Source organism: Aspergillus ochraceoroseus (assembly GCF_002846915.1).
Source record: "Aspergillus ochraceoroseus IBT 24754 chromosome Unknown P175scaffold_11, whole genome shotgun sequence".
Lineage (NCBI taxonomy): Eukaryota > Fungi > Ascomycota > Eurotiomycetes > Eurotiales > Aspergillaceae > Aspergillus > Aspergillus ochraceoroseus.
Genome location: NW_024468486.1, coordinates 625,372 through 649,004, shown reverse-complemented (window position 1 = coordinate 649,004; position 23,633 = coordinate 625,372). Strand labels below are relative to the sequence as shown.

General features: G+C 49.1%; 10 protein-coding genes and 4 non-coding genes across 14 annotated transcripts; 6 read left to right on the top strand and 8 right to left on the bottom strand.

Moving 5' to 3' along the window:
* Nucleotides 1-1,001: 1,001 nt before the first annotated feature.
* Nucleotides 1,002-2,611, bottom strand: P175DRAFT_0519404 (trafficking protein particle complex subunit 13; the record flags this gene model as incomplete). Its single annotated transcript, XM_040899102.1, has 4 exons — nucleotides 1,002-1,686; nucleotides 1,755-2,270; nucleotides 2,320-2,443; nucleotides 2,556-2,611. The coding sequence occupies 4 exons, from the start codon at nucleotides 2,609-2,611 to the stop codon at nucleotides 1,393-1,395; spliced, it is 990 nt and encodes a 329-aa protein (XP_040748771.1). The 3' UTR covers nucleotides 1,002-1,392.
* A 702-nt stretch (nucleotides 2,612-3,313) lies between these two features.
* Nucleotides 3,314-4,777, top strand: P175DRAFT_0536201 (RING finger protein; the record flags this gene model as incomplete). The annotated part of the gene is made up of 6 exons (XM_040900293.1): nucleotides 3,314-3,633; nucleotides 3,711-3,877; nucleotides 4,027-4,088; nucleotides 4,150-4,391; nucleotides 4,480-4,613; nucleotides 4,695-4,777. 6 exons carry the CDS (start codon nucleotides 3,314-3,316, stop codon nucleotides 4,775-4,777), a joined length of 1,008 nt encoding a protein of 335 aa, XP_040748770.1.
* A 33-nt stretch (nucleotides 4,778-4,810) lies between these two features.
* Nucleotides 4,811-7,166, bottom strand: P175DRAFT_0108865 (CENP-N/CHL4 family protein). The gene has a single exon (XM_040892353.1). It carries the CDS (start codon nucleotides 6,785-6,787, stop codon nucleotides 5,309-5,311), a length of 1,479 nt encoding a protein of 492 aa, XP_040748769.1. The 5' UTR covers nucleotides 6,788-7,166; the 3' UTR covers nucleotides 4,811-5,308.
* A 97-nt stretch (nucleotides 7,167-7,263) lies between these two features.
* Nucleotides 7,264-7,396, bottom strand: P175DRAFT_0t139. Its single transcript has one exon. It is a non-coding gene; the product is annotated as a tRNA-Ser (tRNA).
* Nucleotides 7,397-7,483: 87 nt separating this feature from the next.
* On the bottom strand, nucleotides 7,484-7,600 carry P175DRAFT_0t138. The gene has a single exon. It is a non-coding gene; the product is annotated as a tRNA-Ser (tRNA).
* Nucleotides 7,601-7,674: 74 nt separating this feature from the next.
* P175DRAFT_0t137 lies at nucleotides 7,675-7,802 on the bottom strand. Its single transcript has one exon. It is a non-coding gene; the product is annotated as a tRNA-Ser (tRNA).
* Nucleotides 7,803-9,006: 1,204 nt separating this feature from the next.
* On the top strand, nucleotides 9,007-9,675 carry P175DRAFT_0108723 (uncharacterized protein). The gene has a single exon (XM_040892350.1). It carries the CDS (start codon nucleotides 9,161-9,163, stop codon nucleotides 9,521-9,523), a length of 363 nt encoding a protein of 120 aa, XP_040748768.1. The 5' UTR covers nucleotides 9,007-9,160; the 3' UTR covers nucleotides 9,524-9,675.
* P175DRAFT_0t140 lies at nucleotides 9,082-9,213 on the top strand. Its single transcript has one exon. It is a non-coding gene; the product is annotated as a tRNA-Ser (tRNA).
* P175DRAFT_0108740 (putative bZIP transcription factor (MetR)) lies at nucleotides 9,676-11,446 on the top strand. The gene is made up of 2 exons (XM_040892351.1): nucleotides 9,676-10,092; nucleotides 10,596-11,446. Exons 1-2 carry the CDS (start codon nucleotides 9,828-9,830, stop codon nucleotides 11,219-11,221), a joined length of 891 nt encoding a protein of 296 aa, XP_040748767.1. The 5' UTR covers nucleotides 9,676-9,827; the 3' UTR covers nucleotides 11,222-11,446.
* On the top strand, nucleotides 11,447-12,918 carry P175DRAFT_0108741 (uncharacterized protein). Its single transcript, XM_040892352.1, has 2 exons — nucleotides 11,447-12,166; nucleotides 12,245-12,918. Exons 1-2 carry the CDS (start codon nucleotides 11,671-11,673, stop codon nucleotides 12,847-12,849), a joined length of 1,101 nt encoding a protein of 366 aa, XP_040748766.1. The 5' UTR covers nucleotides 11,447-11,670; the 3' UTR covers nucleotides 12,850-12,918.
* Nucleotides 12,919-12,992: 74 nt separating this feature from the next.
* P175DRAFT_0416240 (uncharacterized protein) lies at nucleotides 12,993-14,051 on the bottom strand (the record flags this gene model as incomplete). The annotated part of the gene is made up of 2 exons (XM_040893078.1): nucleotides 12,993-13,871; nucleotides 13,968-14,051. Coding segments are annotated over 2 exons (963 nt in total), but the record flags the coding sequence as incomplete, so codon positions are not given.
* Nucleotides 14,052-14,374: 323 nt separating this feature from the next.
* On the bottom strand, nucleotides 14,375-15,919 carry P175DRAFT_0519398 (uncharacterized protein). Its single transcript, XM_040899101.1, has 2 exons — nucleotides 15,691-15,919; nucleotides 14,375-15,605 (listed from the first exon to the last, which is right to left on the bottom strand). Exons 1-2 carry the CDS (start codon nucleotides 15,805-15,807, stop codon nucleotides 14,391-14,393), a joined length of 1,332 nt encoding a protein of 443 aa, XP_040748764.1. The 5' UTR covers nucleotides 15,808-15,919; the 3' UTR covers nucleotides 14,375-14,390.
* A 97-nt stretch (nucleotides 15,920-16,016) lies between these two features.
* Nucleotides 16,017-18,028, bottom strand: P175DRAFT_0505136 (uncharacterized protein). Its single transcript, XM_040898025.1, has 2 exons — nucleotides 17,608-18,028; nucleotides 16,017-17,552 (listed from the first exon to the last, which is right to left on the bottom strand). Exons 1-2 carry the CDS (start codon nucleotides 17,639-17,641, stop codon nucleotides 16,351-16,353), a joined length of 1,236 nt encoding a protein of 411 aa, XP_040748763.1. The 5' UTR covers nucleotides 17,642-18,028; the 3' UTR covers nucleotides 16,017-16,350.
* Nucleotides 18,029-19,112: 1,084 nt separating this feature from the next.
* On the top strand, nucleotides 19,113-21,911 carry P175DRAFT_0512502 (putative DNA mismatch repair protein (Mlh3); the record flags this gene model as incomplete). Its single annotated transcript, XM_040898683.1, has 2 exons — nucleotides 19,113-19,353; nucleotides 19,402-21,911. 2 exons carry the CDS (start codon nucleotides 19,113-19,115, stop codon nucleotides 21,909-21,911), a joined length of 2,751 nt encoding a protein of 916 aa, XP_040748762.1.
* Between the last annotated feature and the right edge of the window lie 1,722 nt (nucleotides 21,912-23,633).

The following is a 23,633-nucleotide window of genomic DNA, read 5'->3' as shown; positions in this document are numbered from 1 at the left end:
TTTTTTTTTTTTTAATACAAAAAAAAAAAAGAAGAAGAAGAAGAAGAGAGGAGATAAGGCGAACAACTCGACAATCTCGTCCGGAAAACGCAAAGGAAACGATATCCAGGTATGTAAGGGGAAAAAAAAAAAAAACAAAAAACCAATAAAAATAAATAAAAATAAATAAAAATAAATAAAAATAAATAAAAATAAATAAAAATAAATAAAAATAATAAAAATAAATAAACAAGAAACAAACAAGAAAGATTAAGATATTAATGCATTAGAGAACTATCTAGTGATTCCCAAGGCCTGGACAAGTTGCCAAACTACTGCAAGTATGCATCCTTAGCTGCAGCCATGCCAACCTCCTCTTAAACCAGCCTTGCCTTATAGTTCTTGCATCCTCGTACGGAGTACAAGAGGGATATAATCAGACTGTACAAAGTACTCTGTAGCTTGTCCTGTAACTACCTATCAGCTATCAGAGTCGTGCATGTATTTTTTAGCCAGTGTTCAAGATGGGATAACCATAGGGTGTTCTTTCTCAATCCCATATTATCCTATACTATACTATACTATACTATACTATACTATACTATACTATACTATGAAATGAATGCAAAGTAGATGTTAACTCATACCTATAGATACTTGACTTATATTCAAGTTGACAGTCCGCGAGGGGTAAAATCAGTCGAGTCAAGTCATATCAACCCCACAATATAGTAAATATACACTCGAGAATAGAATAGATCAAGAAACGTATCATCAATCTTAACTAAAATATGTTATTATCTGAAAATCTTCCCCCTTGTACTCTGTACACCACTAGATAGTTAACTAGTCAAACAAGCAGTTGACCGTTTCATGCTGTGCTACTCTACCTAAGTTACCTAGGTACCTAAGGTATGCTCGCAGATGTTTTAATTGGTCTGATGATCTTACCGGTAGTATATTATCTACTAGTAGTAGGGCTAGGCTAGGTATCCTACATTTACAAAGTAGTTTAGATTGTTGTAGTCAAAGCTTCTACGAGCTTCAGTTTCTAATTATAAAATCTTTATTAGTTAACTAATAGGGACCTTAAGAGGGTGACATACACCCTTCCCTAGTTACGAAACAGTGTAACCGCTCCGCAGGGGACACACCAGACCATCGCATCGCATCGTTGAAACACAACTAGTCCCGAGCTGATCCACCCTCGGAGACTTGTTCGCAGCTGGCATGGCTGACTGGTCGCCGGGCTTGCGGTGGTGCTTCGATCTGCAGGGGATGATGGTGACTATCCGCCTGCTCTAGCCGTTTGTGGGCCCAAGAAGGGGGTCGTTCGAGGTCTTTCCCTAATTGGTTAAAAGGAGGTTCTGCTACACAGCGCAATAAGTTGCACTACATAAATGACCAACTACTTCATGCTCGTCTTCGCGTCATCAAATTCCCTGTGGTCAGGAATCCTTTATCTCCCATCGCGCCCCTCCACTCGATTGACAACTGGCCTAGAACCGCACGGCCATCTCGTCGCAAGTCCTTCTGCAATGCTTCAAGCCCTTCTTGCCGCCCTTCTTCTTGCTCCACCAGAAATGCAACCTGTAGTACATCCCGAGGATTTAATATCGGCGGCGGGGTATCTGAGTGATCAGGCCGCTCGAGGTCCCAGTTTAATGATATAGCTCTGAACGGAGGCTTGGGGTTCAGTCGTGTTTGCTGGAAACATATTAGAAAAGTTCCCCTTAGAAATCAAGGCCCGAATATACGAGGTCGAGGCTGCTCACCTTGACTACCACCGCCCCGTCTCCTACATTCTCCAACTGGGCTTCAAGAGCAAACCGAAGGAGGCGAGTTTTGCCATATGGCCCCAGAGATTTGTTCTCAACCTCCAATGGGGGCAACTCGGAAGACTTTGTCCGAACGCTAAGGCAAGGCTGGGCAACAAATTGGTACAGCTTGCGAAAGGTCCTGACTCGTCCACTGGCTGCTTGCGAATCTGACCCGATCAATGTCTCGGTATAACTGACGCTCACCGCCAGAATATGATTGCCTTCCTCCTTCAAGTCAAATCGGACAATATTTTGTAGGGAATTGCCTTTCTGCAGTCCGTCCTTAAGAACTGTGTCGTCGGCTGGTTCAAGATCGAGGGATGAGACTTGCGACGGAGTTTGCATCTCGGCGACTATCCGCACGGACGTAATAACGCGCGATGTATCATCTGGGAGTTCATTATTTGCACTTAAAGTGCAAGCGAAGGTTTCCCCAACATATGCAGATCCAAAGGTAGGAGGAAGCGTGAGCTTATCTCAAGGTCAGTATGACGAATGGACGCTAGAGCGGTGGGCGTACATTCGGAGTGAGAATAAATCGGTCATCAATATTGTCGGCGGGATAGCTTAGCGAGGCGGCATTTGAGATTTTTGTATCTGCTGTAGGGAGAGGATATTGATACGAGAGAGAAGGCCGAGAAAGACTAGAACAGTCAGGAGAATTCACATTGCTTAAGCAAGGTGGCTTACCGCAATACTGCAACAGATTAGTCGGTGATGTGATAGGCGGTTTAAACATGCATACCTTTTAGAGACACTGAATGGGGCTCTTTCGGGCCATCGGCACCTGAATGGGCACGAGGACGAGCCATGGGGAGAAATCACGGAGCTACGGCGAGTCGAGTATGAGTTCTTCAAGTTCAACGGTGCTGCTGTTGACGTTGACGTTGATATCGGTGGGAATGGGGGACAACAGGCAAACACAGCAAACACAGCAAAGGCAGCAAACCTCCACATCTTCACATGAATCCACATCTCTGAATGGGGACCGATTTTCTATACTGGGATAAATACTTCAATCTTAACATACAAATAAAGGATTTTCAATATCTATGATCAAAATTTAGGATTACTAACAGCTATACCTGACCCTACGTAAAGGTCTATCTACATATCAATGCGTAGAGTACAAGTCCCACCCAACTGTCTAACTAGTTTCTGTATCAGAAGCCCAGCAGGGACCGTATTAAGGAGATGTATGTAGACAGGAAATATCACTGGTCTCAAGTCCCTTCATTTACTTAATTCACCATCTTCAACACATATCTGATCATGTTGTTCTGTCCCAGGGTTCCTTGATCTCATATGTATTATTATGTCAGCCCCCAGATGGTTAACTATGACCTGTAGCTTCAAGTCTCTCAAACGTTGTTAGCTCCTACACTGCTCACATTTCTTTCCCCTAATCCCATCTTTTCCATCTTTTCTCCTTCCTCCACAGCCCAAGAGAGGACAATAGGTGCTGCCAGGGATAGTTCGTCTCCGCGCCAAATTCTCGATCCCGCTCTCCGCCGATGTATACTTCAACACCCTCTTTGAAGAGAAAGCGCCCCGCAGAGGAGGACCTCGATTCGTCCCTTCTCACTCCGATGAAAAGTACCCGTCGTAAGGCGATCAGCTCCAGGATGGGACAAGACCCAGGAAATACCATCGATCCAACCAGCGACGCAGTGCCAAATCCAACACAGAAGGCAAGAAACTCCAGGAGCACGAAGACCACCACCACCACCACCACATCAAGCAGTCCCGCCGCTCCTGAGCGTCGCCGTAGGATGTTTCGAAGCTCCCCTCCCAAGAGTTTTCAACCACGCTTCAAGCGGGCTATCACCCAGCGGTACCATTTACATCCACTGACCCCACCCCTCTCTTTAAAACGTGACCCCTTCTGCTAACGTATACTTTCTTCACAAGCATGTTCGTGGTTGGACAGACTGTTGCGGGAACGGACCAGGCGCCGGAGCTGCAATTTGACATTGTCGGAACGACTGGGAACCTTTACAAGACAATAATCGGGAAAGAGCCGGCCTGCAACTGTCCTGACGCTTTGAAAGGCCATCAATGCAAACATATCTATTACGGTACGTACGCCTTTGAGGAACTTTCCAGAACCGTTTTACTTCATATCCTAAGCATCCTGGTTTTTTTTTTTTTTTTTTTTTTTTTGGGGGGGGGTATTCTTAAGCTTATATTTACCGTCCTTTTTATCTAACCCTTATGGTCAATCAAGTCCTCGCAAAAGTCCTCAAAGCTCCAGCCCATTTGCAGTACCAGCTAGCATTTCTATCGTCTGTGAGTTCTGGAAGCTGGCGATCAACGCCAGTATGGCACGCACGCTTACACTATATCCCAGGAGCTGCGCGAGATATACCACAACTCTCCACTGCGCCATGTACAGAGCAAATCCGAGGAAGCTGACACTGACGGTCGGCGAAAGCCCGTGGAAGGCGACTGCGCTATCTGCTTTATGGAATTCAAGCCGGAGCGAGAAGAAATCGTCTGGTGTCGAGCCGCCTGCGGCAACAACATCCACAAAGCCTGCTTCCAAAGGTGGGCCGTTAGCCAGCACGCACAGGGTGTTCGCTGCGTCTACTGGTGCGTCTTCTCTTCCCCTTGTTCCATCTAATCTCGTCAGGGTGGGGTGGCGTTCCTCCCAAGACTAACCACATGGTTTCTCTTCTAGTCGCGCTCCCTGGCAAACTCAGGACGCTGACGGTAAAGTCGACATCGACCTGGGACAACTCCTCAGCCAAGCGGAACGTGGAGAAGAAGGTTACATCAACGTGGCAAGCCAAATGGGTCTATCCGGTGAACGTGGTACGAGATCGTCCCTGTAGATATCCCCGACTCCTGTCTCCTGTCTCCCAACGTGGATGCGCTAACAATGGATCCTCGTAGATTATTCAACCTACTATCATCCGTGGGTGCACCAGCGCTCATACTATTCTGGGCAGCGTAACGACTCTGAATCTTACTATTAAGGGCGTTGGGTGAATAACCAACCGCCAACTAGAATGCTAGCCGGGTAGGACGGAGTGAACGAAGGAAGACAAGGAGGCCCGGCCGTTGGGAAAATTCGACGGGGTCCTGTATATGTATTTTCGGTGCTAGGTAGTTTCCTTTCCGCATCACCTAATATAACATAACCTACTTTCGGCAGACTTTTTTTTCTATATTCACTTCGTAGAACATAAAAGTAGTTCTAACCTGCCTCTAGCACTCCGTCAGGGTTCTATACCTGTCCGTACAGCCGTGTCAAAAAGTGCTTCACAGCTCTAAAAATATGCGCTGGGGACTTCTAGCTCCTGTCTCAGGAAGCGATTCCGTCCCGAGGACAGCTTCCCAAATCATAGTTTAGCCACGCCAGTCGTGGCCAAACTACCCAGGAACGCAAAAGGTAAGCTGAATACCATCGCGTAGCTGTCCTGTATAATAGACCATCTAGTCTATCAAACAGAAAAATTAGATGAAAAAGGGAGAAGGTATCCTTTTTGGCCGCCTTTCTCCTCTCTTCATCCAATATCCTCGGTGATGCGATGTCCTCTCCGAACAACGGCTGAACTGACGGCATCTTCACCTGTCATCCAAGAGGGCATACTTTCTGGATCGACGATGCCTAGTTCTGCGAGTCTTCGGATACCGCTAATAACATCGGAGCCGGAGAACGTAAGCGATAGTGCAGGCTGGGCCGATTGAGCGTTGTAGTCGTCGGGTTCCTCCTCGTCATCAGAGAGATTGGGCGGATCGAGCATGCGAATATCAAGACGGTCTAGTGGAGCAGAGGATAGTGCAAGCCCCGACGTGCCGAAGCGGGTCTGGACAGCAAGTTTGCGTTTCTTGGATGTGTGTTCGACCACGTTCGCGTCGAGTTTGCGACGTGTAGGTTTGGTTGACGATAGTGGGGTTTGAATTTTGGTATTCTCCTGGGTTTCGGGACTAGTATCCTTGTTTTCTTTTCCCGGTTCAAATTCCTGTTTATAGTATTCTTCTGGGCGCACGGTATGAGAGCTTCGTGGGTCCAGTGGGCTTCCCTCGAGTACTGCGTCGGCGAAAATACTGAATGCGCCGTTGGCCTTGTTGGAGCGTCCCGGTCCACGCAGGGATAGGAGAGCTTGGAGGCTTTTCGCTGTTAAGGAGGTTGGTTTAATGGAATATCTTTGATGTTGGAGTGAGAGAGCCTTGGGAATGGCGTCCCGTACAATGCGTTGGAGGCTGCGCGCGTCTGTTGCGACGGAAGCACTGCTTGCTTTAGATCCTATGGCAGACGCAAGAGAAGTGTAGATGTACGGGCAGCTATCTGGGAATGCAACGTACATGACTCGCGATGAGTCAGTGAGGGTTTCCGGGGCTTGACGCGGGTTTTGGTAAGGCGAATTCGTAACGAAAATGCGGAGGAACGTCAGAGGTAGGGAGGTCGAACGGGCGAGGTAGAAATGTGCTTTCACTAAAGGGGAGATTTGTTCCTGGAGGTTGTTGAGGAAGGTAGCGGCGTGGATGCGCGGAATACAGGCTGAGATATCTGCAATCGAGGAGTCTTGGTTGCTGCCGGAGACACCAATACGCGTGAGCTCCAACGCGGTCCATCGCAAACTAGACGGGTGGTCATCCAAGTAACGCAGGTCGATCATTGCAAGCTGTCGAAGTGTGATACCATGCCTCCAGTCTCCATCTAGAATGCGATCAATTACTTCACGCTTCCCACCCTTCCTCACTTGTAGCTCTTGGTAGGCATTGCGAACGTCATTGAGTGAACTCTCCGCTGGGTAAGGCCGAAGGCCCTCGTCTTCGTGGTTTTTGTCCTCGTCGTCTTCTAAGAATGGTGCAAACAGTTTCACATTGCGATCATCGAGCCATTGAAAGATGAGATCTAGTAGTGACTGGCGGGGAAGCTTTCCAAGAGTCTTGACAAGGGAAGGTGTGGTAGAGGGGATGCGCAAACTGCTAGGAAGACTAGCTGTTGTGGGAGCGCGCACTTTTTTGGCACGCGGCATGGCTCTTTAAGCTCTCAGGTAAAGATTACCCGTGTTTAGTTTGAAGGCAAGGAACCAGATATACAGACATCGACATCGACCGCGTTGAAACGTGGAGCTGGTTCGACGGCTTTTGTTGTGGATGCCTGCGAGAGCGCCAAGAATCAACAACGGAGATGGTCACGTGGTAGCGGTCGGCGGTTTGGTGCCTTAGGAGTCAATAAAGAAACCAGGACACTGCAGAGCATAAGGTGTAGGGGGTAATGTTCAAAGATTAGCCATTGCTTCAAAAAAGGAGTAACCCGCCAAATGGGCAAAGGGAGGATTGGGGGATGAGAGCCAGCGCCTTGACCCATTAGTTGACACGAATCACAAAGTGCACAGAATTATGGCAGTGCTGGTGGACATTTAGCAGAGTTACCATTTCTACATCCCCATGATTTGGAAGAGGGCAGGGGGAGATAGAATGTAGAGGTTGAGAGAATAAAAAAAATAGACGACAACTGCAGGATTCGAACCTGCGCTCACGAATGAACGGGATTACTTTCATGGTTAACCATGAAACGTCCAGACTTGCGTAGTCGAGTGCTATATAGCAGTCCCGCGCCTTAACCACTCGGCCAAATTGTCTAGTATATATTATATTCCGGCTGTTTTTCAACTGAAGTACCCAGGCTCCAGCACCGACTAACGAAAAAGGACCAAAAAAGCAAAACACGACAACTGCAGGATTCGAACCTGCGCTCACGAATGAACGGGATGACTTCCATGGTTGGCCATGAAACGTTCTGACTGCATAGCAGTCCCGCGCCTTAACCACTCGGCCAAGTTGTCATATAATTTGCTGCTCGGCTGCCTCTTGGAAGAAACACGTAGCTCAAGTGTTGATGTCCGGAATAAAAATAATACGACAACTGCAGGATTCGAACCTGCGCTCACGAATGAACGGGATAGCTTTCATGGTAAACCATGAAACGTTCTGACCTTAAGTCGACTGCATAGCAGTCCCGCGCCTTAACCACTCGGCCAAATTGTCATTTTATAATGCACTCTGTCAACTTATTGAATACATGACTCAACCTGCGCAATACAAGTACTATGTGATGAGGCACACCTCCTACGACCACCACCATGGAGCTAGGGGGGACATCGGGATGGGCTTCACCAGAATATGCAGAGGCTTCTCGTGGCATTATTAGGCATCTTTTGAAGCACCTTCTGAACTTCTAGGTAACCCAGCAGCGCCCCGCGCGACAGGCAGCATACGATTTTATTCGAGGTCTTAATGTCTTATTGTTGATTTGAAAAGGAGTGGGAGGGGCTGACGTTAGAATGAAAGGTTGATTGTCGGGGATCTATGAGCTCCCTGTTTTGGTGGGTATGGGATTGGTTCTGGTAGAAACTGAGAGCTTTGGTTCGCATTGAAGTTTTTGTAGTGTTTTTATATTTGTTATAGGTGGTATCCTTTTTCTAGTTTGATGTATTTTCACCGGTCGGTTAATAGTTCTAGTCAGCGGTACCTGTGTTGAGTAAGAGTATATAATCCGTAGTACTCTATATATGTTGGGCCTAATAGTACCACACTCCCACTGAATGAGAGATACGGAGAAGAAAGGAAAACCAGGCTAACCAGACATGGATATATATAACCTGTTGGTAGACTTCTTACATATCCACGATATTGATTCTGAATGTAGTATCCTCGTCATTCAACCGAAGTCGGTCGGGGACATTGGACCGAAGCGTCAACCTGATCTCGGATCCTTCCCGATCCGTCGACTAGAACCGACAATTAATGTCACATCCGACCGAAGCTGACGTTCAGGTCCTTCAATATCGTAGTCAAGGTAGACTCTTAAGTTTACCTGGAGTGCTGCTGCATGCGCGATTTAAAAGGTGGCCAAACATATCAACGCATGCTAAACCTTGCCTCAAGGAAGCTCTCTGGCTGGCTGCAGCCCCTCATTTGGATTTACATATGCTTCTGCATGAAAGCAGAGCCCCCCTGGCGCCTATACCCTACGATAGCCCATGGCATGCGCCATCGTCGATGATGAGGTCGATGAGGAAAATGCACCACCAATGACATGACATGGAACCTATTAGACCGTGCGGGGTGCTGCCACTTGGAAACATTTCCTTGTGTATTAATGTCGAGACAGTAATTGACTAGAGCGGTCAAATCATGCAGCTTGGCCTCGCGCTGGCTAAGTAGGGGGGAGGGGAGCCAAGGACTGATCTCGAGATGTTCTCAAATAATAGAGGGTGGATAGTGAATATATAAAGTATATTCTGGATCCCAAGATCACAAGTTCGGTGGTTTGGCCGAGTGGTTAAGGCGCGGGACTGCTATATAGTGCTCGACTAAGTAGTCTGGACGTTTCATGGTTAACCATGAAAGTAATCCCGTTCATTCGTGAGCGCAGGTTCGAATCCTGCAGCCATCGTTATTTTTTTTTATTTTTATTTTTTATATTTCAAAAATATCTTGCCCCTCTCCTCTGCCTGGCTCCAGATGGATTACCAAAAAAAAGCATAGCACGGGCCAACAGGCAACGAACAATTCCTTGTCGATTAATAATGATAGGATTTCCATTAATAATTAAACAAACTACCCTCCCACTCTGGTTCCGGGCAAAACCGAGGAGTTGTACGGAGGACGGAGTAAATGTGTTACACTTTTCCGTGCATTTGGGATTATTCAGCCTACAGCCCCCCACTTCAATTCCTCGCAAAATCCGATCATCCGGAAACTAACGTGGGATTGTTCCACACTCTTCGAATCATCCCGGGCCCCTCCTCTCTCAACTTCTCTCTCTCCTCGTCCTCGCCTTCCACACCATCCGAATCCTCAATTTTCGACACAATATCGTCCTCGATTCGACTCGACACGGCGACTAATCGACCCCTGGTAGTTTTGGTCTAAACCCCTCCCGTTCTCTGCTACGAACCACTTTACCGGACAAAAGACTTGAGCAATAAGGAAGGGAAAAGGAAGCATCGACAAATATTTGGCTGGATTTACTGCGAGAGAGGCCAAACGCCTCAATTATACATCACCATGTCCGAATTCAACGGCCGCAGCGCCCCGAATTTCTCCGAATACCTCCAGGACTTGAATGCAATTCCATCGCAATACGACCTCGCCAACCAGCAGCAACAGGAAACCTTCAATATTGATTCTGAATTATCCCTGTTTACAAACACCGAGTTCTTTGACTTCGACAAGCTCGGGGATTTGAAAATTCCGTCGTTTGAGCCCGTGGAGGAAACCGAGCAGAATGCCTCTCGGAATTCTGATATGGAATTTCTGGACCTCCTAGGTGGTAAGTGATAGGTTTTCTTTCTACATCATTGATTTGATTTCTGCAAATTGTTCTGGGTTCGGCTGGATAATGGGCCTGTTCCATTTTCACTTGAATTTGGCATTCTGCCCCATTTCATCGCTTGAGATCTTTATTTCCCCATTCCCTTATTTATGTGTCTTTCTTTTATCAATTTCTACCTAAGGTACGAGGCGTTGCATCTACTATCCCCCGCACACGCCATCTAACCAGGCCACCATTGGTGGTGCGTTAGATTAGCTTCAGGGTTTGCAGCAAGTGTGCCTCTGGGAGTTGATAGCGTGCGTGATATGTATCGCGTCATTCCACGTGAACTAAACAGAAGATGCGCTGGGCTGTGCGTGCGCTTCATGTTGCCCTTGGCCTTTTGAATTGGATTTTGCATTGCCCCTCCTTCTTTTCCCGGCGCGCAGTCCACCTCGAGCCTCTGGAGCTGTCCCAAATGTCTTCACATCATGTGTCTGCTTTTTACTAACTCCGACCAGAGGGATTTGGCAACGTAAACGACTTTCAGTCCCCCGATGTGAACTCGATGAACAATTCCACCATGTCTACGCAAAACAACCAGTTATCAGTCATGCCATCCATGCCGAACAGACTCGCTGATAATCATGTCTCACCGAACTCGTCCTCCTCAACTACCTCTCCAGCATCCATCACGTCGGCCTCCCAGCCTCCCGCCCCTGCTCCTGCTTCTACCGCCGTTACGGGGTCCCTTGCTACAGGACCGAAGCGCAAGAACACGCAGAAGACACCTATCATGAGTGTGGAGGAGGCTGCGCGAGTCGCCGCGGAAGAGGATAAACGTCGTCGCAATACTGCTGCTAGCGCCAGATTCCGAGTGAAGAAGAAGCTCCGGGAACAAGCGCTGGAGAATACTGTTAAGGAGACCTCCGAAAAGAATGCTGCCCTTGAGGCGCGTGTGACCGCGCTGGAGCTCGAGAACCAGTGGCTGAAGAACCTGATCACAGAGAAGAACGGCAAGTCAGCCGAGGAAGGAAAGAAGGCCGAGACCAACATCACAGACATGTTTAAGAGGTTCCTCGCAGCACAGAGGGCTAACGCTGAGAGGAGTAGCGGCGAGTCCAAGATCGGAGTTGGAACTGCATGATGCGTCTAAGAGAAGAAAAAAAAAAAGGAAAAAAAAAAAAGAGAGAGTGTGTGAAGGATAATGGTTGCTGTTTTGGCTTTCCGCGTAAATTTAGCCTTGAGATCACTGTCCATATTATTGTCTTTAATTTTTCGAGGTGACGAAGGCGTCTCACAGCACAAGTTTGGTGGGAGGCATGAGTGATGATTACCATGAATGCAGATAGCAGACTCGGCAGTCTGTACGTTCAAACATACAACCTAGAGCAATCCGTCTCAATTTACCATTTTTCACTGTGCAAGTAAGTATCTTCAGATATAGTATGTATGTGTATATTATTACTTGGTCCGTGATGGCTAAAATCATGCGGGGAACACTAACCGCCAATCCCACTTCCATCCATCCTTGTTAACCCACCACCACCAAGCCACCTGCTGGTCAACCGCCAGACCAAGAAAAAAGAACAAACAATGCACCAAGAGCCAACTTTGCCATTGTCCCCCGACCCCCCCAGCTACCGATCCCTCCCAATCCTCCTCACCTACCTCTCCATCTGCGGCACCCTAGCAGCCCAGAAATGCATCGCCATCTACCACGGCTACCGCCACCAGCAGCAGCAGCAGCAGCAGCAGCAACGAGGAAATAGCCAGCGCCAATGGCCCTCCCGCAAACGCAAATTCGCTGTCTTCTGCCTCCTGGCTCTCCTGAGTCTCGGCACAACCTGGTATCACATGTTCTGCTTTTTCGGACACTCGTACCGATCCTGGGCTGGTGGTGATGATGCAGCAGCAGCAGCGTTGACGCGGGGTTATTATTCCCTGCCGCGGAGGTGGGAGCTCTGGTTACGGGATCGGAAGCTCTTCCGGGAAGCTTGGGAGAGTGTTTCTGAGAGTCCGGAGAGGGTCTGGTGGAGTGGGCAGATCTTTTTGTTTACGGTGGGGTGGAGTTTGGTTTTGGGGGTTGTGGGTGAGTATTTTTTTTCTTTCCGAGAAAGAGAGAGAGAGAGAGAGAGAGAGAGAGAGAGACTGATCTGAGATGTATCAGGACGGAAATATCGTATCCCGCATGTATGGAGTTTCATGCTCATCGGCCAGATTGTGGCTATATCTTTTGCTCAGAACTTGTTTACTCTCACCGTGCTTGTGTCGGAATCCTCGGGGAAGCGCGATTCGAGTCGAAATGCGGGCAACAGCGACAGCGACAGCGACAAGGACGAGCACGAGGAAGAAACTATCTGGACCCCCCCTGGTCTCCTAGAACTCACCCCGATTGTACTCTCGCTCGCCAGCGCGGCGGTCGTCCCCTCCGTGGCGCACACGCCACTTTTCATGCCGGTATTGCTTGTGCCGCATTTCCTGCTGTTCGTCCCGACTTTGCTTTCGCGGTCGGGTCTGGCGGGACTTGGGTCCTACCGCGGCGTGGGACGGTATAGGAGGCTCTTTTGGTGGATTGGCGCTGCGGCGGTCGGGATCCAGGCGCGGTCAACTTTCTTGCTTCTTTCGGAGGAGCAGCGGGGGGTGGTTCCGGTTGTGAAGCGGTTGCTTGCGACGATGGGTGAGCATCCGGCTGTGAGTAGTGTGGGATGGGATGTGGTGTTTTGTTCTGTAGGGTTGGTGGTTAGTATTTTACTTGGGCCGTATGATTTGTAAACGTTGTCTGGACATAACTATACCTATACCTGCATATATACATACATACATACATATATATATATTCACACTATCCCTACTATCTCATCTAGTTTGAATACAGGTTAAAATAGAGAGAGAGAGAGAGAGAGAGAGAGTCATCGACGAGCCACAACAATAACCCCCCGCACTATCCCCTTCCTCGCCCACCAGTCAAAGACAACCCTCGCCGCCTTAAACTTCCCAATCGACATTCCGTAAAGATTCATCTCCGCCTCCCTGGACTTCAAGAACGCCGCGATTCCCGAAAACACATCCGCCGATATATCCCTCATCACAATCTGACTCGACTCGTACCCAACCCGAACAAGAAGCGCCTCGTACTCGTCCCGCGTGAGGAAATTCGCCCACGGCGTGCCAGACACCCAGCAGACAAGACGGAGCAGAAGAATCTCCCAGAACGAGACGGAGTCCGCGAGAACGAGATCAAAGGCCATGAAAGACGCGTGCAGAGTGGAGCATGCGTAGCGGAGTAAGGGCGTCCGCGAGGGACGGAAGTGGTACAGGGTGTCGAGGGCGAGGAGCCATTTCTCCTCCTCCTCCTCCTCTCCTTCTTGTTCGGGATGGGATTGGGACTGGGTCCGGGAAAGAGCGGAGTGGATTTCTCTACCCCAGGAAGAAGGGCTCGCCGCGTCAGCGCAGAAGATATCCGCCCTTGCGTCCGTGGGTTGGGAGGAGGAGGCGAGGCGGCGGTGTTGGGTAATACGACGAGTAGCCAGCTCCGCTTGGGTTGGAACGAGGGTTAGGCCGACGTATGAGCTGAATAAGAAGGGGTTCTCCGAGCCATTGTCGGGTTGGATGCGCCGTAGATTGAGTAAATGGATGGATTGGTCGCCGCAACCGATCCCCACGTCGAGGAGGAGGTGGAAGTGGCGCGTGGGTGGTGGGTGTGCGAGGGGGCTGGCGGTGGAATCGAGGAGAGACGCGGTGATCAGGACTTCATTTAGCAGGGCTGCGCATGCGGAGGGGAAATCTGTTTCATTCTAGCAAGAGTTAGAGCTGTCTGGTTCATCCGTTGCATTCTGTGGTTGTAGGTAGGTAGGGAGGGAGGAAGGGAGGGGTCTCTGCTTTTTTGCTACCTTCCAATACCCGAGGTTCATCCACATAGACGGTGGCGGAATGGGGATATTGAGGATGGCATGGTCCAGGCCATAGATTGATGATGATTTGGATTCCTTTTGGACTCTAGGAAAAAATGATGCAAGCCAGGTGAAGGGATTCATGATGATGTTCATTCAGGGTCCAACGGAGCTTGACGGAAGTTAAATTGCTAGTCAGTGGCGTTTTCCGTATGTACTACTAAAGGGGGATACAGCTCGGCATACCGAACACGAATAAAACATTTACTACTTCTAAGTTCTAACAACCTCTAATATACTAGTAATGGGCATATATATATATATATACTTGGGGTTGGGGTTTAGAGTCCAACCTCATAAACATGTCGTCATTTTATTAGCGTAAATAGTTCTATGGTCCATGTAGTATCACTAGTATAGACATCACCAAGGAATAGATACATCCAATTCCCGCGCAACTCGCATCGCAGACACTACACACCCCTCGAGTAGTACCATTCCATCCCAACACCACCCACCGGCAAGGTAAACCCCCCCATCGCCGTTGCGCCAGGCACGGGTAGGTGACGACACAGCAGGGTCTGTCTCCCAGAATAGCTCTTTCAGCAGTCGCCGGCTGCGTGGACTGCGTAGTACCCGCGTGAAGGATGCGGACCTCAGGATCTTGGCTGGGTCAATGGGTGTAACAGGGTTTGTGGTAACTAGTATTGGGAACGATTGGGAGTGAACCGCTTCTGTAATAGTCTCCGTAGAGCGGAGGAAAATATCTTGCGAAGTAGGCGCGCTATTTATGGAAGACTTTGTGTTGTATCTCCTGGTCAGGATGTTACCAAAGTCGGTGTGCGCGACGGTGCAGACTGTAGTGGTGGGTACGTGCTGCAAGGTGTCCCGTGAGGGCTCGAAGATCTGCGCGGCGATGTCTGGAGATACCGCGAGAACGATAAGATCAAAGCGCTCAGTGGACTCCGTTCCCTTCTCGAGTGTCCGCGACGTCAGCAGGACACCGTCTACGGTGGAGGTGACCTTTGTGATTTGGGTGCCAAGGTGCACGTCGATTCCGCGGAGGAGGGCATCCTGTGCCTTGCGAACACCACCGGAGACGACGAAATGTGGCTGGCGGTGTGTGCGCAGTTTATAGGTAAGGATATCGGAGGCCGGAAATCGTAGTAATTCATGATGTGAACAGGTACACACGCTGGAGATCATGGGGAGAAGGTAGCTAGTAACGTAGGCACGAGGGAGGCGAATGCGGCGAAGGTAATCGTCGAGGGACTCATCTTCCGGTGTTTGTAGGGGCTGGACGAAGAAACAGCACACAGTGAACCAGACATAGCAAAAGAGAACGTAGAGGACCTGAAGAAGCCAGGGGACAATGTCTTTGTGGGGAATTGGCGGAATGCCGTGAAAGTTTGAAGCGTGGCTCAGGGACGGTTCGGGTGGCGCTGTGTTTGGGACCGTGCCTGAGAGACAGGAAAAATGGAAGAGAAAAGGCTGAGACTGATAGCACACGCCCAGATAGTCGTACATCCGCACCAGGTTTTGATAGAATCCGCCAGCAAAGGCGCGCATAGGTATATCAACCCAAGCCCTGGATTTCGGTACTCGGACAGATTCCGCCGCCAACGAAACTTGTGTGCCCTGGGAAGTTAGCAATATGGAAGACGGGATAATTTGGCGTGCTAATTTTCCAGAGCCACAAATTCACAACTCTCGAGGAACTCACCTGGTCCATCAATCGCACGCGAAACCGCTGCTGGGAGTCATTATGCAGTAAATAAGCTGTCACAAGCCCGGCCATCCCAGTACCCACCACAGCAACATCGCGCCGCTTTGTTTGCATTATTTAAACAACCAGAGATGGTTGAGGGAGGCTTCAAGAATGAATTCGGAGAGACAAGTATGATTAAGAAATAATTATAAAAAAAAAAGGGGGGGGGATAAAGTGCGACGAGAGGGAACGCTGATTGTAAAGTACTCTGGACCCTGCCGAGGAAGCCAGAACCGTTGAGCGGCTTGGGCGGTTACCGACTAGATCAATATTATCCACGGGGAAAAAAGAATCTCTTGCATTGCATAGAATTGAAGCAAATTAACTGGAACTAGGGAAAGCAAGAAAGTCCAACATGTATATTAGGATATCACTTCATCGCCAGTCCCACTCCATCCAGGTATAAAAGAGACTCCGCGCCCATTAAACGCCTTCGTAAAGAAACCAATCTATCCAACCTCCCCCCAGGTTCCCCCTTTCCCACATTAGTCGTAGCTGCTGCAGTAGCTGAAGAATAAGAAAGGAGCGAAGAGGAAAAAAAAAAGAAACAGAAGAAGAAAAATATACAGTTCAATCCAGTAAGTCATCGAATATCGTTCATAATGTCGTCCCATCCTAGTCCTCGATCTTCTCTACATCACTTTCCTCCCCTGTTATTATCTCCCCCCATCCTGAGCTTCGACGACTGATGCGTCCAGGCCCAATTGATTGCCCACCAGCACCAGAGATGCTCGCGGCATTGCTATCCTGCCGCACATGCGAGTGTACTCCGCTCCGGATGCTAGCACCGTCACCTGTCGCTGCGCTTTGTTTGTTTGCTTGGAGGCTTCCCCGCTCACCACCAGGAACCGGCCCAGCTGAAGAATAGACGCTGACTCGTTCCACGCTGGCGAGGCCCACAAGGCTGGGTCGGTTGAGGACACCCTGTGCGCTCAGGGCCGGCGTATTGGAGGGTTCTCCCACAGTAGCACTAAGCACGCTTAACGGTAGACTCTCCCGGCTCCCGCCAAACACCGACGAAGGGGCAAGGGCACGAATAGAAGCGTTGGTATCCAGCGAATTTCGTCGACGCCGTTTCGACGAGCTGGCGAGGGTTAGAATGGAGGCATTATCGGTGAGAATGTTGTTGGCTGTCGCAGTGCTGTATGTGACCGAGTGGCCATGGGGGGCAAGGTGGGCTGGTACCGCAGTGGCGGGCGAGGGAGGAAACTGGTGCGAAAATTGTACTTGCTGCGCACCCGGGTTGCCTATCGAATGTCCATGATGGTGACCGTAATGTGCGTGGTTGTGTGCGTTGTAGATCTGACTCGATGGTGCTGCTGATTGGACCGTGGTTAACGTGGTGGTCAGAGACCGTACAGAGGGCGCAGGAGACGAGAACGTGCTCCCTTCTCCGCCTCCACGAGAGCTGATACCTCCACCAACGGTCGCCATGGTCCCGGCTTTGGAGTATGCAGCTTCCGATATTGTGGTGTCGCCGTTTGTAGAGATCGTCGGAGCCGTCGACTTGGCGCTGGTGGCTAGTATCTGGTTGTCGTACCCGGAGTAGGAGACGGACGGTTCACTCTGCGAACGGGACCGGGATTGGGGTCCGTGGCCATCACTCATATCGGAAGAGATTTGATCGCTGCTATACTGGTGTGTGGTGTAATTCGTCCCGGATAAAGGATAGGGGTTATTCTTCACGCCTCGGCTTTTGCTCTTGTGCATGGCATGTCGTTTGTTGGACCAACGGATAGTTCCTGAGTCGTTCGAGCTTTTCAGGTTGGCTAGTCGCTTCATCCAGCTAGAGAAAGGCCGACGACGTCCATGGCGATCTATTGACCAGGGTTGTATCAGCTGAAGTTCCAACAAAGAGGGGTTTACACGTACCGTGTGCTTGGGCTGGGCCTTCAGTTGTGGCCATGTTGGCTGTTGAACAATATTGACTGAGAGATACGCAGGGAATTTTCGGCAGATATGGACCAGGAATTTTGCCCGTTGTCTAAGTGGTGTTTTATTGAGGAGACTTTAGGTATCGCAGATCCGATAAGAAGCGGCGGCGGTAGGGAGACGTTGTGGGATTCAAAGGAGGTTTTCTAGTCAAAGCAGAGGAGAAGTGATGGGCAGATGGATTCAGAGAGCCATGGAAAAGAAACAGCTAGAAACACAGCTGCTCAGTCTGGATCAGAACAACTTAAGTCAGTGAAAGAATGCTTGTTACATCTTCTTGTGTTCTACGGCTTCAGGAGATTCTGCATACCCGCACGTGATACAGCCGCCTCATCTTTGGGCCTAAACCTCCATTCCAACCTCCTGTGAGTCTTGTCATCAAACATCCACCGACTCCTATGTGACGGAGGAAAAACTCCGATGAATGTAAGTACCCGGGAGGACAGTGGTCCATCTTGGCTGGTTTGTACGTCCTGAAGCCACCTTGAGCTGTCGGATTCGTGCTGTTGGACACTTCCTTACAGATTGTTGTTGTGCTGGCACGATCAGGAGCTTGGGGCGCTTGGCTTCTGCAGTGATTAATTATAGCCGCTCTTTTGCCTTGATTTAATTGGCCTGCAGGCTGTATGACGACAAATAAGACGTTTTGATGCGATTACGGAGTTCGAGGTCCGGCGGTCATCTACAGAATATCACGGGGAGGATTTGACGACTGATTATCAGTTTCTGGTCTACGGGCTAGTAAGGGACACCATCCCTTGCAATCCGTCTTGAGTGAGGCTTTTCACCCTCAACTTAACTCTGATGGAGTCTGATTATTAGGACCGAGTAAGTTCCGCGAGACCCCTCACGGTTCTCCTCCCATCGACGGTTATTCCAGGAAAATACTCCGAGTTCGGGCTTTACGCAGAGGTTTGAATATTGCGGAGTCAACTCCAGGTCTTTCCTTAAGAGACGTTCGATTTTCCGCAAAGAAATGGTGTACTTGAGACAATGGTTCATACAATACAACCTCCTTAGATTCTGATCTGTTTAATGCCTGATAACCAGTAGGGCATCGTCATCGTCTCTCGAGACGTTCCTCTATACGATTATAACGCTCCTAATTTGTAAATAGCCTTGTTCATCTCAATCTTTCTGTAGAAAAGTAAGTGATGCAATCTATTATCACGTGATCAAACCGGACCGACATCATTGCTCGCGACTTCCCCAGTCTCTCTTCATCTGCTTTGTTTTCGCCATGGGAGCAACCTCTACCCCCAGCTCCCTCATGACACGACTATTGGGGCCTTGAGATTGCCGTTCTCCCTTCTTATGCTTTCCCAGAGTTCGCCAATCCATGTCGTCAAGGTGGCGAGCCAACCAGCCTGGAGGCAGGCTGCGGAATATCATGCAGATGTGGACTGGAACTAAAACCCCTCAATATCCCGTTTTAAAGATCGAAAATGAAAAGTCATAGAATCCAGCCACTCCCTCCCCAAGTGGCTGCACAGATAAAATCATCCACTTCTATCACCAACCTCAACGGAGTGATTGTGGAATTAGTCAAGAATTCCTTGGATGCAAACGCCTGTACCATCTTCGTCACTGTTGACTACCGACGCGGAGGGTGTGTTGTAGAGGATGACGGGGATGGAATTCTGCGAGCGGAATTTGAGCCCGATGGAGGGCTAGGCGGAGCTCATCGTATGTTCCCGATCCATTGGATCCGTTGCATGTGCTTACTACTACCAGACACTTCAAAGCTTCATGCGGACACCCCTATTTATGGTAAAAGAGGCCTTTTTTTAGCTTCCCTATCGTCTCTTGCGGTATTGACTATAACATCGCATCATGCTAGTCAGCCGTGTACAAATACCGTGATATTCCACCACTCAACGCCCATTGCCCGGCTCACTCCAGCTCCGGTACATCAAGAGCTGAGATTTAGTGACCATGGAACAAGGGTTACTGTGAATGACCTTTTTGGAAATATGCCAGTCCGTGTGAAATATCGGGCACTCAGTATGCAAAAACCGGACGAATTAGCCCGCCAGTGGGACGACTTGCGACATTTGTTAATCTCCTTTATGATCCCAAATGACCGTCTCCTAAAGCTGGTGATCTCAGACATTGATAATGAACGAAGGCTGACAATCCGTCCTCGGAAAAAAGGCCCACAAGCGGGCAATGAGTTGGACCTTGTTCGTCTTGGCTCAATTCTCTCACAGGCAGGACTAGCCGATTTCCAAAGTAATAATGGCTGGTATTTCGTATCGGCATGCGTCCCACAGGTTTCAATCCAGGCTGCTCTGTCCCTCGTGCCGAGCCCCTCCAAAAAGATCCAGTTTATTTCCTTGGGAATTGATCCCATTTTCCCACGGAACCATGCCAATATGTTGTTTAGCGAAGTCAACCGCTTATTTGATTTGTCTGACTTTGGGACTGCTGGCTGCTCATCTTTCGGGACTGACAATGCGCCTTTGAGTCTCCAAATTGACAGACACGGCCTCCATACTAAGCCCATCCCTAAGACGGTTAATAAGTGGCCTATGTTTTATATACGTATTGACGCAAACGGCGCCCCAATCAGTAGCGATGACCAGGACATACCGGAATCAGATAAATCCCTTCAACGTATTATAGATGTTGTTACAGTCATGATCAATGAGTTCTTGAAGGAGCACAATATGCGCCCACGCGGTGGAAAGAGGAAACGAAAATGTCCCACCGATGAGGGCGATCGTCATCCCAGCAAATCTGAGACTGATAAGGCAGCGCGTGTAGAAGAAACCCTCGGAAAACAGCTGAGGCTCCCTTTATTTTCACGGCCAAAGATCAGTCCTCACTTTGGGAACTGGTCTCGAATTAAGGGCGCCAGCAGTCGTTCCAGCCGTTTCCTTCTCCCCGCTACGCAAATACCCGGCTTGTTCCAGGCTTCACCCGATGGACCAAATAATGTCCCTTCCAAACCGACCTCAGAAGCTAATGGAATTTTTGATTCCACCGTTGGCGATTCGAATTCTGGGGTGTTTCAAGCGCCAGACGCTGTCGAGTCCCAGGGTAGCAAGACGGATAAGTCAGAAACAGACATAGTAATTCCTTGGATCGACCCGTACTCTGGGGTCAGTTACTTGGTCAACTCTCGGACTGGCCAGTCCATCAATGTTCAATCACCGGTGGCCGTTGCCCTTACTTCGCGACCCCGGTCAACTGGGTCTTTTGGTGTTACGCGAGTTTTGGATAGCCTCAAACGGCCAGCATCCGTTCCTCTCAGTCGGCCACCGAGTAATTGGGTCGAAAATCTTTTGGATGGTTGGGAGAATCCCACTTTCGCCCGTTGTGAGCAGCCTATAAATGCCCTCGAATTCAATGCAGGACATGACGGCAGCCTAGATGCCCAAGCACACTACAACTCTGAAAAGCCATGCGGATTGGAAAGTTTTGGAGTATCGAAGTTTCGTGGAAAACTGCGGAAGCAGGATCTAGATACCGCCGAGATAATTGGACAGGTTGATCGAAAGTTCATTTTGGCGAGGGTGACAACATCCAGGGGTTCTGATGGTGATACACCAACTCTGGTCCTCATCGACCAGCATGCAGCGGATGAACGATGTCGGGTCGAAAGGCTATTTGAAGAGTTGTTTCAGATAAGCGGTGACTTGTTATGCGTACAGACTATTCAGGTGGACCCGATTGTATTCGACATTCCCGCTACGGAGGCCTTAATATTCAAGGAGCGTCTGGATTTCTTCAAGTCCTGGGGTATTGAGTATGCCGTGCAGTCAAGCTTGTCAAGCAGGAATGCTACCGTGTCAGTCTTACGGCTTCCTACATTGATTGCAGAGCGCTGCAGAGTCGAGGCAGATTTGGCTATGAACGTTATTCGGGGGGAAATTTGGAGGCAGGAAGGGCGCAATAGCACACGGCCGCAGACACCTCCCGGGCCGGGACAATCCCAAAAACACGACAGTTGGGTTGGACGATTAGCTGGTTGCCCTCGGGGAATTCTAGACTTGCTAAACTCTCGGGCCTGTCGGACGGCGATTATGTTCAACGATGTGCTGAGCATTGAAGAATGTCAGAATTTGGTGAGACAGTTATCTCGCTGTGTTTTCCCTTTTCAATGTGCCCATGGCCGACCCTCAATGGTACCCGTTCTAGATTTGCCTGGCGCTCTAGACGCAGGCCAGCGAGATGAGTATATCAACATAAACAAGCAGGGAGTGGGATATACTGAGGCATTCCAACGATGGCAACTCTAGACTTCGCTGCTTTACTTGCTGGTAAAGACTATGTATGTATGTATGTATGTATGAACTACTGAACTGGATTCCTGCGGAAATCAAGTCACTTTTCCATTTCCGCCTTAGGCCCAACTTGGCGCCGCTTTTTGCTCCCAGAGCAGCCCGGAGCGTGGGGTGAGCAGCAAAGTGCGTGTCCTGAGCAATCCATGAGCGACCTTGCAAGTCACTATAAGAGCTGCTATTCACCCCAAGTGCCTCCGAATCCAGGATAAGTTTACAATCATCTTAGGACGTGATGGCTGTACCCCTTCACCAGCATCACTCATCTTTGGAAGGTGTCATTTTTCCTACACCAGAAGAGCACGACGAAGCCACCAACCTTTTCAACCGCCTCATCGAGCATTTCGAGCCTTTGCAGGCATCTAGCAATGATTACAAACCAATAACACTTCTACGCCTCACGAAAGGAGGAGTCTCTGCTGAAGATGAGTTTCTGGAACTCTTTTTCACTTTCATTGAATGCGATCGACTTGGAGTCACGGAACCCAGACTAGCTGAGACCTTAGCAACCTTACACAACTTTGAGGGATGGACTTCCGAAGAACAACATGGTCTTAGTCAAAGTTTGGTTGAGTTTTCTAGTTTTTTGATGGATAATTTCTTCTTACCCCGTACGTACGTTGTTGTCATGTACACCTGAACCGTGAGACGCTTACTCTTTTCTCAGTTAAATCACTAGCCGCAAAGACTCCTCAGCCTACGCCGGCATTTCTTTCTCGTCCCGATTTGTCCGAATCAGCTATCGGTACCCCAAAGCGCGTCAGCAATTTGCGAAAATGTTGCCTTACGCGTGACCGGCATCGATGTGTCGTAACCCGAAAATTCGACCTACGTGAGGCTGAAGCGCGATACAGGATTGACGGAGCGAATGTCAAGGATGATAATGGGAATTCTTTGCTAGAGGAAACTGGAAATACAACCTTTTTGGAAGTGGCGCATATCATTCCCCATTCTCTCATATCTCATGGCGACATTTCAGGAGAGGCAAAACTAGTACGTCATTGCCCATACCTATATATATATAGCCTTTTGCTCAACAAGTCTTCTAGACCGAGCGAAAACAAATAGCCCACAAGATCCTCAAGATGTTCAATCCCGGCGCTGTCTACCTCATCAGCGGGATTGACATTGACCGACCGATAAATGCGCTTACCTTGACTCAAGAACTTCACCAGTTGTTCGGCAATTTTGAAATCGCTTTCGAGCCAGTCCAAGATCAGCCACATACGTACAAGATCGATTATGTAAACACAACCCGCATGTTTCGACCCGACAATCTTCTTCCTGTTACCCGCACGCTGTTCATCACCCCCGACAGAAGTATGGAGCCCCCTTCTCCTCAACTCTTAGAATTACATCGTGCCATCGGGCGCATTCTTCATCTTAGTGCTGCGGGTGAATACATCGATAAATTAATTCGGGACATGGAAGATATAGAGGGGGGGGGGGGAGTCTGTTCGAACGGGTCTACTCGCATTGATGATTACGTTCGCTATATAGACTTACAACTGAATTTCACCAGATGATTGTTTGCTAGATATTGGCCAGATATTTGATAGGAATCATTTGATTTTCCCCATGGGATGTTCACATGCTACGTACGTACGTACGGAGTACTTACTGCTTTATGATTCGGAGAGCTGTTTGCATACAATATAAAATGTAACATGGTCTTAACCT